This window comes from Salvelinus sp. IW2-2015, unplaced genomic scaffold (assembly GCF_002910315.2).
Source record: "Salvelinus sp. IW2-2015 unplaced genomic scaffold, ASM291031v2 Un_scaffold358, whole genome shotgun sequence".
Taxonomy (NCBI): Eukaryota; Metazoa; Chordata; class Actinopteri; order Salmoniformes; family Salmonidae; genus Salvelinus; species Salvelinus sp. IW2-2015.
The window spans coordinates 178360-191753 of record NW_019942548.1 but is presented as its reverse complement, the minus strand read 5'-3'; the positions used below and the strand labels follow the sequence as shown (position 1 = coordinate 191753).

General features: G+C 39.0%; 1 protein-coding gene across 1 annotated transcript in view; it reads right to left on the bottom strand.

The window, feature by feature from the left end:
• LOC112068302 (MAM domain-containing glycosylphosphatidylinositol anchor protein 2) overlaps positions 1-13394 on the bottom strand; it is a 171513-nt gene that overhangs the window by 17710 nt on the left and 140409 nt on the right. Inside the window, exon 8 of the mRNA XM_024135406.2 lies at positions 4082-4259. Coding sequence (XP_023991174.2) covers positions 4082-4259 — 178 coding nt within the window. The remainder of the gene's footprint in view (positions 1-4081; positions 4260-13394) is intronic.

Here is a 13394-nt window from a genome sequence, read left to right as displayed (position 1 = left end):
TTCTCTCATATTCAAATAAATGTTATCCACAGGCCCTTAGTGTGTGTGTGAGTTTTGAGCATTTTATTGTATAATATGAGATGACAGAGCAATTATATTTTCCCCATTGGTTTGCCAATTTGTTTGGCACCATCCCGAGCATGCATTTGAACTGCAGCCATTGCAAATCTTGTTTAACAAACAAAACTCAACCTTTGCCACAGGTCGTAACTGCCGGCTTAATAGCTCTATGAGACAAACTAATTGAAAGGAGAACCAACAGGCACATTCAAAGATGAATATTAATCTCAATAAGTCACAAGTCAGTCTAAATAGGGGAGTAAGGGAATAGTCATACATTAACTTACAAACATTCCCTTACCAATGTCCTTAGTGGTGGTATAAATTGTATTTGGAGAGTTTAATATAGCCTAAATAATTGTGTGAGGAGTATAAGGGTCTCATACTGGTCAATACAGTATAGACATTCCTGTATACAATAAAATGTGCTTTCCCATGGGCTTAAAACTGTACACCGATGGGTTAAGTGTGTCACTGCTTCAACGGCGACCTTTTGAGTCCTGATGTCGTAGTTGCACCACAACCTATGGTCACGCGGGACCTTAAACACTGTTAAGAGGAGACCGCAGGGTAGAGGCTGAAATGTCAAGTCAGTATGGGCAATGTCAAGTGAGTATGGGCCTGTCAGTATGGGCAACAACCATAACATGGATACAGCATATAGCATCGTCTCAAACCACAGGTCTGCAGGCAACAAATAAGCACCCTGGGGGCTGATTTGGGCCGAGGGCCGGGAGTTTCAGATCTCTGAAATGGAACATATAGCATACTCCCCCCTAAAAACAGGATAATAAGTGGGTGGATGGAGAGATATGCACTCTAGTGCTGCTATTACCTCACCTCACCTGGGCGCAGAGAACACATAATTAGATAAAATAGGCTGGAAGCATCCAATTAGTGCAGAARGTCAGTGAACTGTTGTGTTTGCTTGCTAGTCAGAGCAACTCGTCACCAGACTGTAATTTTGTGTTTCTACAGGGTGGAACTAGCTGGCTGCGTGCCTGCATACTTCACATGCTAGGGCTGACAGCTGTAGGTTTGCACCAGGCGTGGATTTCAAAGGGTGGAACTAGCATAGACCCAGGCTATTCATGCCTGGGAGATAGAGGTCTCAAAACCTGGACAGAATTGTTTCTTGTGTTGTAGTGCTGCACTACAAGGGCGTCCATCTGTGTTGGTGTTGAACTATTGAAGCAATGCTCAGGCTGTGATTCTAATTCCGCAGCCTGTTGTCCAGTCTTGAAAGGAGTTAATTTGTTGAAGAGGTGGATTGGGCCAACATTTTCTGTGACTCTTTTCATTCCCTTTGTAAGAATGTACCAAAAAGAGGATGGATTGAGACAAAACAGTAAATGAGAGTGAAAGATAGATAAACACCAGTTAAATAGACAATGATTCTTCTCTGACGTGGAAYGTTGTCTACATAAAGACAGTAATAACAGATAGGTAATTAAAATCCGCACCCCAACTACATTACAATTGCATTTCATTCAAAATTCCTTTAAGTTTGTACCCTCGGCTGAAATCCTTCATGGATGACTCCTGATACTTTGAAGTTTGTCTGCCCGTCGACGATGATAATGATTTACTTCCTCCTTTTAAATACACTTTTACTCAGTCAGTGACCTATGTAATTATATTTTCCTAACCAGTAGGGGTCCCTATTATCATATAAATACTCACAAAATATGACAGCGTCTGAGTGGCTCTTACTGGGATATTTTCTTCAAGACATGTTTACATGACTGTGTAATTATGACAACATCCATACAGGGCTAGGATAGGACCTAGTAATCAATGCTAATAGTCTACATCAGGAGTGTCAAAATACACTGCTCAAAAAAATAAAGGGAACACTAAAATAACACATCCTAGAACTGAATGAATGAAATATTCTTATTAAATACTTTTTTCTTTACATAGTTGAATGTGCTGACAATAAAATCACACAAAAATTATCAATGGAAATCAAATTTATCAACCCATGGAGGTCTGGATTTGGAGTCACACTCAAAATTAAAGTGGAAAACCACACTACAGGCTGATCCAACTTTTATGTAATGTCCTTAAAACAAGTCAAAAATGAGGCTCAGTATGTGTGTGGGCCTTCACGTGCCTGTATGACCTCCCTACAACGCCTGGGCATGCTCCTGATGAGGTGGCGGATGGTCTCCTGAGGGATCTCCTCCAGACCTGGACTAAAGCATCGCCAACTCCTGGACAGTATGTGGTGCAACGTGGCGTTGGTGGATGGAGCGAGACATGATGTCCCAGATGTGCTCAATTGGATTCAGGTCTGGGGAACGGGCGGGCAGTCCATAGCATCAATGCCTTCCTCTTGCAGGAACTGCTGACACACTCCAGCAACATGAGGTCTAGCATTGTCTTGCATTAGGAGGAACCCAGGGCCAACCACACCAGCATATGGTCTCACAAGGGGTCTGGAGATCTCATCTCGGTACCTAATGGCAGTCAGGCTACCTCTGGCGAGACACATGGAGGGCTGTGCGGCCCCCCAAAGAAATGCCACCCACACACCATGACTGACCCACCATCCTCATGCTGGAGGATGTTGCAGGCAGCAGAACGTTCTCCACGGCGTCTCCAGACTCTGTCACGTCTGTCACGTGCTCATGTGCTCAGTGTGAACCTGCTTTCATCTGTGAAGAGCACAGGGCGCCAGTGGCGAATTTGCCAATCTTGGTGTTCTCTGGCAAATGCCAAACGTCCTGCACGGTGTTGGGCTGTAAGCACAACCCCCATGTGGACGTCGGGCCCTCATACCACCCTCATGGAGTCTGTTTTCTGACCGTTTGAGCAGACACATGCACATTTGTGGCCTGCTGGAGGTCATTTTGCAGGGCTCTGGCAGTGCTCCTCCTGCTCCTCCTTGCACAAAGGCGGAGGTAGCGGTCCTGCTGCTGGGTTGTTGCCCTCCTACGGTCTCCTGATGTACTGGCCTGTCTCCTGGTAGCGCCTCCATGCTCTGGACACTACGCTGACAGACACAGCAAACCTTCTTGCCACAGCTCGCATTGATGTGCCATCCTGGATGAGCTGCACTACCTGAGCCATTGTGGGTGGGTTGTAGACTCCGTCTTCAAGCTACCACTAGAGTGAAAGCACCGCCAGCATTCAAAAGTGACCAAAACTCAGCCAGGAAGCATAGGAAGAGAAGTGGTCTGTGGTCACCACCTGCAGAACCACTCCTTTATTGGGGGTGTCTTGCTAATTGCCTATAATTTCCACCTGTTGTCTATTCCATTTGTACAACAGCATGTGAATTTATTGTCAATCAGTGTTGCTTCCTAAGTGGACAGTTTGATTTCACAGAAATGTGATTGACATGGAGTTACATTGTGTTGTTTAAGTGTTCCCTTAATTTTTTTGAGCAGTGTACATTTTCTCCTGGGTACGCATATGCGTCTTCAATAAGGTCCGGAGGGCCGCACTGAAAATGTGTTTATATTCCACGCCATCAAAATTTCAAAACACATAGTCCTCTATCCATTTTTTATTTATTTAATTTTTGACAGTCACTGAGTGTCCATCTTTCCTTTAGTTGATTATTAGCGAGCTGGACACAGTCGAGAAACTGTAGGAATGTAGGTCCATTAATCATTTCGACACAGATCTTGGTTTTGGTCATTTTAAAGTATATTGAGTTTGCCCCCCCCCCCCCCATTTTTTTTGTTTTTTTTGTTTTACTCAAACCAGCCTGCCATATGTTTGACACCCCTGATCTACATAGAACATTATGCCCATGTCACATATGGCACTAGTCCTTACTGAAGAACATTCTGTCTTTACAGTACAATGCTGAGGGTCACATACATTGTGTACAATATACAATAATACAATACTCAATTGTGCGCATACATGGCCATGCTAGTCCCTACTGAAGTCTGTACAATGCTGAGGGTCAAGTACATTAGTATACTACAATACAAAATTGTGAGCATACACAGAATCTAGTTGGACAGTATGTACAGTCCAACTAGACAGAATGATTTGTGCTCACCACTGTATCTGATGATTCTGTCTGTGGAGTCTCCCTCTCCGAAGCGTGTGATGGGGGTGAGGCGGACCAGGTAGGCCTCGGGCTTGATGAGTTCCGTCAGGTTGTGGGTGATCAGCTCGCCCATGGCAATTGCTCCCTCCATGGGGATCTCCTGCTCCCACCACCTCGACTGGCCCGTCTAGACAAAACATAGGGTTTTTTGGAAAATCATTAGAATCCCTTTTTGATTTTTTTTTTTTTACAAGTGCACATAGGCCAAACTGGCCACATTATAATAAATTCCCATTGATCCCCTTTCTGAAATCAAGGTCAAAGAAAACATCCTTAAAATCCATACTAATAGACAGTGGTGGAAAAAGTACTCAATTCTCATACTTGAGTAGAAGTAAAGATACCTTAATAGAAAATGACTCAGGTAAAAGTAAGTCACGCAGTAAAATACTACTTGAGTAAAAGTTTTAAAGTATTTGGTTTTAAATATACTTAAGTATCAAAAGTAAATGTAGTTGCTAAAATATACTTAAGTATCAAAAGTAAAAGTACAAATAATAAAAAAGTCCTTATATTAAGCAAACCAGATGGCACAATTTGTATTTTATTTACAGATAGACAGGGTCACACTCCAAAATCATTTAAAAACAAAGCATTTGTGTTTAGTAAGTCCGCCAGATCAGAGGCAGTAGGGATGATCTCTTGATAAGTGTGCGAATTGGACCATTTTCTGTCTTGCTAAGCATTCATGATGTAACGAGTACTGTTGGGTGTCAGGGAAAATGTACGGAGTAAAAGGTACAACATTTTCTTTAGGACTGTAGTGAAGTAAAAGTTGTCAAAAATATAAACAGTAAAGTAAAGTACAGATAACCCCAAAAACTACCTAAGTACTACTTTGAAGTATTTTTTACTTAACCTCTTGAGAATATAGGGGGTGCTGTTTCGACTTAGCGAAAATTGGTCTCCAAATTAAACTGCCTATTGCTCAATTCTTGCTCGTACAATATGCATATCCTTACTACTATTGGATAGAAAACACTGTCTAGTTTCTAAAACCRTTTGAATTATGTCTGTGGGTGACCCAGAACTCCCTCTACAGCAAAAATCCTGACATGACTTGCGAAGGTCTGAGAATTATCCTCTGATCTGGGTTCAGTTTTAAAGCCTGTGTATATCCTATGGCTGGAAATGAACTGCACCCGCCTTCCCCTGGATGTCAGTAACCAATGAGAAGTGGAATGGGCTCTCTACGTAGCTGTCCGAGGTTATAAAGCGGATGAACGAGAGTACATTTCTTTCCTCGTTCGTAATGGCGCCTGGCAAGAATCAGGATGAAATTTGACGCTCAGTTATCGACAGAAGATGTATCCGTCTGTATTTAATTAAATATAGGTGTTAGAAACATCATAACGATGTTATTGAAACGATTTATATCAGTTTATGCGAGTATAGTGCTATTTTTTGATTTCCTTGTATCTAGTTTGAGATTTGGACATGTGTGTGCGACATAGCTAATGGGTAGCAGTTATCCAAAGGTGAAGAGACGTTTTAACAACAAGCAACTATTCTTTTGAAGAAAAGACACATTGCCCAAGATACTGATGGAAGCTCGTCAAAGTAGGAACTTATTTATGATTATTACGTATTTATTGTGGAAAATGTCATAGTGTTTGCTCGCCACTTTTGCAGGCACTGGTCTGGCTGCAACCATACTTATGTCAGTAACGTTAATTTAAAAATCTAACATAGCGATTGCATTAAGACTAATTTATCTTCGATGTTGTCCAACTTATATTTTTTGTCAGTTTATGAATATATTTTTATAAGAATAGGCGCTAATCCAAAATGGCGCCGCCAGAATACATGCATGTTGTAGTGATACATAGTATAACACGATTATGCTGCTAATAGCACATTTTCGAACAAAAGCTATATGCATTGTGTAACATGATGTACAGGACTGTCATCTGATGAAGTAATCAAGGTTAGTAAAATTATATATCTTTTGTTGGGTATTAACGATCGCTAACATTACAGTGTAAATGCTGTGTGATTCTGGCTATTGTGGTACGCTCTATAATGCTATATTGTGTTTTCGCTGTAAAACACTTAGAAAATCTGAAATATCTCTGGATTCACAAGATCTGTGTCTTGTCGATTGCTGTGGCTGTGTATTTTTCTGAAGTGTTTTTATGTTGAGTAATTATGTATTGCCGTGGTCTCTGTAATTATCGCGGCTGCTTCCAACCTATTTCAGATTGCAGCTGCAATGGTAAACTGTGATTTATACCTGAAAAAGCACATTTTCTAAAAAAACTATCCTATACCATAAATATGTTATCAGACTGTCATCTTATGAAGTTGTTTCTTGGTTAGTGGCTATATATATCTTTATTTAGTCGAATTAGTGATAGCTACTGATGCAGGGAAAAAATGGTGGGAATTTTTTTTTGTCTTTTGCTATCAGTGGTTAGCTAATAGATTTACATATTGTGTCTTCCCTGTAAAACATTTTAAAAATCAGAAATGATGGCTGGATTCACAGGATCTGTATCTTTCATCTGGTGTCTTGGACTTGTGATTTAATGATATTTAGATGCTACTATTTTCTTGTGACGCTATGCTAGGCTATGCTAGTCAGCTTTTTTACTGTGGGGGGTGCTCCCGGATCCGGGTTTGGTAGCAAGTGTTTGCATGTCAGAATCATGTAATTACACATGAATAGCAGTTACTTTTGGGTATGTTTATTTAGGCAGAAATCTAGGACAAGGTGACATCACCTTAACTCTCATTTTAATACACCAATGGTAACATGATAAKCTCTCACCTAATTTAAATAACTACCGCCTTGTAACCAACATTGGTGAAGGCATGGTTTCTGAGGGGGTGTGGTTTATGTAGCTAGATAGCTACTCTACTGGTGCCAAAATGTGCCTTTCATCTCTGTCTGGTGTTAGCTAGTTACTGGCTAGCTAGGTCTTCAGCCAGCATGAAACAAAAAGGGGGGTAAGGGTCATTCTAAACTCCAGTGCAGTTGTCAAGTCAACACATCCGTCAGTGCTGCTGTGAACCACATCACAAGAGACATGCCAAATGGGAGATGCATATCAAAAAAAATCATTAACCACGTTTCTATCCACAGTTTTTTTTAGATTAAAGCCATACCGTATAAAAAAAAATGACGTCAGCTGTGATGGAAACAGGTCGTTTTGGTACAATTATATAAATGCTGACATTTGTTCGTTCAACATGGTGGGATCTTTTTGTGTCGGTAAAATTAATTATGCGAGAAATGGCGGTGGAAATATTGATATAACAACCGTCAAAATAAAGTAAACTTGGAGTCACGCGATGACATGGTGTGTGGTCCTACCAATGCAGTTTATCAGGCTACAGATGAATTAAGTGATGATGAACTTTACAGGGTTGTGAAAGTGCAAGGTGATCTTGATGCTCCATTCCAATAAATAGTATTATTCTGGTGACATTTTTATCGATGCTTGACTATAGTGAAGTAAAAGGAAAAGTTGCCAAAAATATAAATTGTAAATTAGAGTACAGATACATAAAAAAATTACTTAAGTAGTACTTTAAAGTATTTTTACTTCAGTACTTTACACCATTGCTAATAGAATACATTTTTATTTAACCTTTATTTAACTACGCAAGTCATTTAATTAAATAAAGAACAAATTCTTATTTACAATGACGGCCTACTGGGGAACAGTGGGTTAACTGCCTTGTTCAGGGGCAGAACGACAGATTTTTACCTTGTCAGCTCGGGGATTCGATCCAGCAACCCAACGCACTAACCACTAGGCTACCTGCCGCCCCATATTTAATGAATTACGTATTTTGCAAGGAAGTGCAACCATCACTACAGCCTCCAAAACACTTGATCTTAGTCCCATCTACCATAAAGTCAGACCAAACCAATGATTTAACAGCATTATCCAATAATATAAGTTGGATTTCAATTGTATTTCCTTAAATCCTTGTGTTCTCTGTCCCTCGATCACAGATATACAATTGAGATTCTCCCAAGTTTGCCCTCACTTAGCTGTATGTTAGTTTGTGTGATTCTGGAGGAATAACAAGTGAAGACAACCCCTAGAGACTGGGGCTACAGTCACAATTCTCTGCCCTTTTCTCCAAGTGTGCACTTGCACACTTCCAGTCAAGAATTGAAAAAATGGTGGAATCTCTCTCCAGCCAATACTTACATCAATCTAAGATTGTTTTATTCATGATGGGAAGTGCAGACTTGGGGAGAAGGGTGGACAATCAGGACGCATCCTGGGAGTCCTCACATGGCCTCTGCTTCCCTCCTTAAAACACCCCACCCAGCCCAGGTTTTCAATGTCTTAGAGCTGTGAATCTCTACATGCCCAGCTAGCACATTTGGTTCCTTGGAAGTTGTTGGAACGAAGCTATACATTTCCTGACCGTAAATCTGAAAGTTGTTTAACGTTCTGAAAACAGCAGTGAAAATGTTGCCTGTTCTGGGAACGTTTATTTTTATGTTGCAGGCGGGTTCTGAGAAAATCTTATTCACGTTTTGACAACGGAAATGTTAGGTTATTTTGAGTTATTATTTTTATAACTTCCTTAACTTTTACTGAATGTTTCAATAAGACTTAATAACACTGCTAGCTTATTTTGGGTTATCTTTTTTTAACTCCAACCCCAGATAGGCATTAATCATGCGAACACATGTATTTTTATTGTGACATGGCATCAGTGCGATATGAACCTATGATCTTCTGTTCTCTGTCTATGAAATTACTCCACTGCGCCACCAGAATGGAGCATGACATGTTTTTTTATGCAAACTGTTCCCTGTCCCTGGAGAGCTACCCGCCTGTAGGTTTTCGCTCCAACCCCAGTTGTAACTAACCTGATTCAGCTTATCAGACAGCTAATTACTAGAATCAGGTGTGCTGGATTAGCGTTGGAGCGAAAACCTATAAAACGGTAGCGCTCCAGGAACAGGGTTGGAAAGCCAGGGTCTATTCAAACAGACCCCATTTCAAAGGAAACAAACACTCACTAAGATCAGGTGGGCGTGTCCAACACACCTAAACTCACAACTAGATAGAAGATAGTTTTGTTGATTGCGATAATGGAATGCTTAAGTATTCAAATAACATTCTTAGAATGTTCTCTGAACGTTACTAAAGTCTTTTATGGATAGTTTTGTTAACGTTCTTGGAACAATTTGAGAACATGTCTTGAAATAGAAACGTTATGCCGAAGTACTGAAATTCCCACAGAAGAACATTGTTTCTTAACGTTCTCTGAACTATTTGAGAACATTCCCAATGTTAAACCAGTTAGAGAACGTTCCTAGAACATTAAAAACATTTAAATGAAATGTAACCATGTTTGAACTTTTAGGAAACGTTCTGTTAAAGTAATGAAACACCAAGGTTTGTCATGTTCCTTAATATGCGGAGAATGTTCCAAAGGCAAGCTATCTATCCTGCACCAAAGGTCATACTCCCAAGACATGCTAGCCTCTCACCATTACCAATAACAGGGGAGGGTATAATTTTTTGGGGGGTATGATATTTATGCCTCTAACTTTCTTACTCATCATTAATTCATTCACGATTATCCGTAATCATGGTAGCATCCACATTAATGTAGAAATGTTTAGAAACATATTCTATTCTACATAATCATTGTATAATTTCATATCCAAAGTGATGGGGTACAGAGCCAAAACAACAAAACAATTGTCACTGTCCAAATACTTTTGGACCTTTATGTATATGACCACACACTCTGTTGTACAGTACTGTCTATCACTATGGCTTTTTATTTCTGTCTTTCTTACAAATAACACAGCTTGCCAAGAAACATATTGTGAAACTTCATAATGAATTGACCTACAGTTTTCAGTTAATTACAAATGGCACCTCAACATAATGAAAAGTGTTGTTTCCAGACATAATCAAATACATTAACAAATGCATTTGAATATAATAAGCAGGCAGATGCGCAGACGCGCACACACACACACACACACACACACACACACACACTTTTGTACCTGTTTCTTCCAGCATCTTCACAAGGTCATTTGCTGTTGTTCTGGGATTGATTTGCACTTTTCGCACCAAAGTACATTCATCTCTAGGAGACAGAACACGTCTCAAGAAATTTGTGGAGTGGTTGAAAAACGAGTTTTCATGACTCCAACCTAAGTGTATGTAAACTTCAACTGTATCTTCAAATCAAATATTAAAAGGAATAATTTAAAGCATGTAGGTTTTAATCTACAAACTCTCGCTGTCTTAGTTCCCTTGTTGGTTTCTTTGTCGAACGATTCCTCTAGAACCAGCTAAGCATGTCAAATTAAACTCACCACAACCACTCCCTCGGTCCTCAGGTACTTAGAAAAGTATACCAGTGCATTAGTCAAAAGAGATGAGTGTCAAAATCATAGGCTTAATATGAGTACAATATATACAGTGCCTTCAGAAAGTATTCATACCCCTTGACTTATTCCACATTTTCTTGTGTTACAGCCTGAATTCAAAATGGATTGAATAGATTTTTTTCTCACCCATCTACACACAGTACCCTATAATGAAAAAGRGAAAACATGTTTTAAGAAATGTTTGCAAATATATTGAAAATGAAATAAAGAAATATCTCATTTACATAATTATTCACACCCCTTAGTCAATACTTTGTAGAAGCATCTTTGGCAGCAATTACAGTCTTTCTGGGTAAGTCTCTAAGAGCTTTCCACACCTGGATAGTGCAACATACAGTGCCTTCGGAAAGTATTCAGACCAAGTGGTATATATAAAGATCCAGTCCATTAAAAAAATTGGAGACCTCATACACTTCAGTGTTGTGATGCAAAAATCCTAGAAAAATGCTTGGCGCATAGAATTAAAAAAGTATTGTCAGATATTATTCATCCTAATCAGACAGGTTTTTTACATGGACGATACATTGGAGATAATATAAGACAAGTACTGGAAACAATAGAATACTATGAAATATCGGGGACACCAGGCCTGGTTTTCATAGCTGATTTTGAAAAGGCTTTTGATAAAGTACGACTGGAGTTTAAATATAAATGCCTAGAATATTTCAATTTTGGGGAATCTCTTATAAAATGGGTTAAAGTTAGGTATAGTAACCCTAGGTGTAAAATAGTAAATAATGGCTACATCTCAGAAAGTTTTGAACTATCTAGAGGAGTAAAACAAGGTTGTCCACTATCGGCATATCTATGTATTATTGCCATCGAAATGTTAGCTGTTAAGATTAGATCAAACAATAATATTAAGGGATTAGAAATCCGTGGCTTAAAAACTAAGGTGTCATTGTACGATGATTCATGTTTTCTTTTAAAACCACAATTAGAGTCTCTCTACCGCCTCATAGAGGATCTAGATACTTTTGCTATCCTCTCTGGATTAAAACCAAATTATGATAAATGTACCATATTACGTATTGGATCACAAAAAAAATCACATTTTACATTACCATGTAGTTTACCAATTAAATGGTCTGACGGAGATGTGGACATACTCGGTATACAAATCCCAAAAGAAAGAAATGGAAATCTCACTCCAATACATTTTTATAGAAAGTTAGCAAAAATAGRTAAGATCTTGCTACCATGGAAAGGAAAATACCTGTCTATTTGTGGAAAAATCACCCTGATTAACTCTTTAGTCATATCACAGTTTACCTATTTGCTTATGGTTTTGCCTACACCTAGTGACCTGCTTTTTAAATTATATGAACAAAAAATATTACATTTTATTTGGAACGGCAAGCCAGATAAAATTAAAAGGGCCTATTTATATAACGAATATGAATTCGTAGGGCAGAAATGATTAAATATTAAAGCATTAGACCTCTCACTAAAGGCATCAGTCATACAAAAGTTATACTTAAATCCAAACTGGTTCTCTAGTAAATTGGTACGAATGTCTCATCCTATGTTCAAGAAGGGCCGTTTTGCCTTTATTCAGATTACACCTGCTCACTTTCGGTTGTTTGAAAAGGAAATAATCTCCAAAATATCATAATTTTTTAAACAAGCCTTAGAAAGTTGGTTGCAATTTCAGTTTAATCCACCGGAAAGGACAGAACAAATAGTACAACAAATATTGTGGTTACATTCAAATATACTAATTGATTAAAAAAATGTATTTATCAAAGAAATTTAAAAAAAAGGTATAATTTTAGTGAATGATATCATTGTCACGTTCCTGACCTATTTTATGTTATTTTTATATGTTTAGTTGGTCAGGGCGTGAGTTGGGGTGGGCATTGTATGTTGTGTGTGTTTTGTTTTGTCTATGGGTGTTGTAGGTGTATGGGGTAGAAAAGAGTGAGGTTTTCTAGTTATGTCTATGGCTGCCTAGATTGGGTCTCAATCAGAGACAGCTGTCATTCATTTGTCTCTGATTGGGAGCCATATTTAAGGTAGCCATAGGCAGTAGGCTTTTGTGGGTAGTTGTCTTGTTGAACGTTTGTTGCTTGTATGTGCACTTACGTTATTTAGCTTCACGGTCGTTTGTTGTTTTGTTAGTTTGTGTTTAGTGTTGAGTATATTTGATTGATTGACTATGGCTTTTCAAATCACCCAGTTTGCTATCTGTAGCGTTAGTTCTAAGCAAATGTTGCAATTCTTCAGCCATTCCTGGACCTGTGACCAAAACGAGCTACATATGGACAATACCAAAATAAATGATCTAATGACTCTGCCTCCTCACAGCAGAATCTGCAGAGCTGGGAAGATTGTATCCCCCATTATATATATAACATTCTATTAGTTGCAAGAATTTTGTATAGTAATTTAAATGAAAAATTTGAAGTTTTGAATCCGGCGTTGTTTTGCGTATCAATTCATAAACCATGTGCCATGGAATGGGTACATCAAAAAATATCTTCCCAACTATTTTGCAATTTATATGGCACAGCTGTCAGTTTTTTGGTCCTTAAATGAAATTGGTATATGTTTTTATTTATCACACTTTCTTTAACCATTTTGTTCTTTAATATGTTCTGGAAGGATATTGACCTCATCCCGTCAGTTGAGGATGCCTGGTCATTCTTTAAATGTTAACTTCCTCACCATATTAGACAAATGCTCCGTTCAAAAAATGCAGAACCAAGAACAGATATAGCCCTTGGTTCACTCCAGACCTGACTGCCCTCGACCAGCACAAAAACATCCTGTGGCGAACTGCAATAGCATCGAAGAGCCCCCGCGATATGCAACTGTTCAGGGAAGTCAGGAACCAATACACGCAGTCATCAGGAAGGCAAAGGCCAGCTTTTT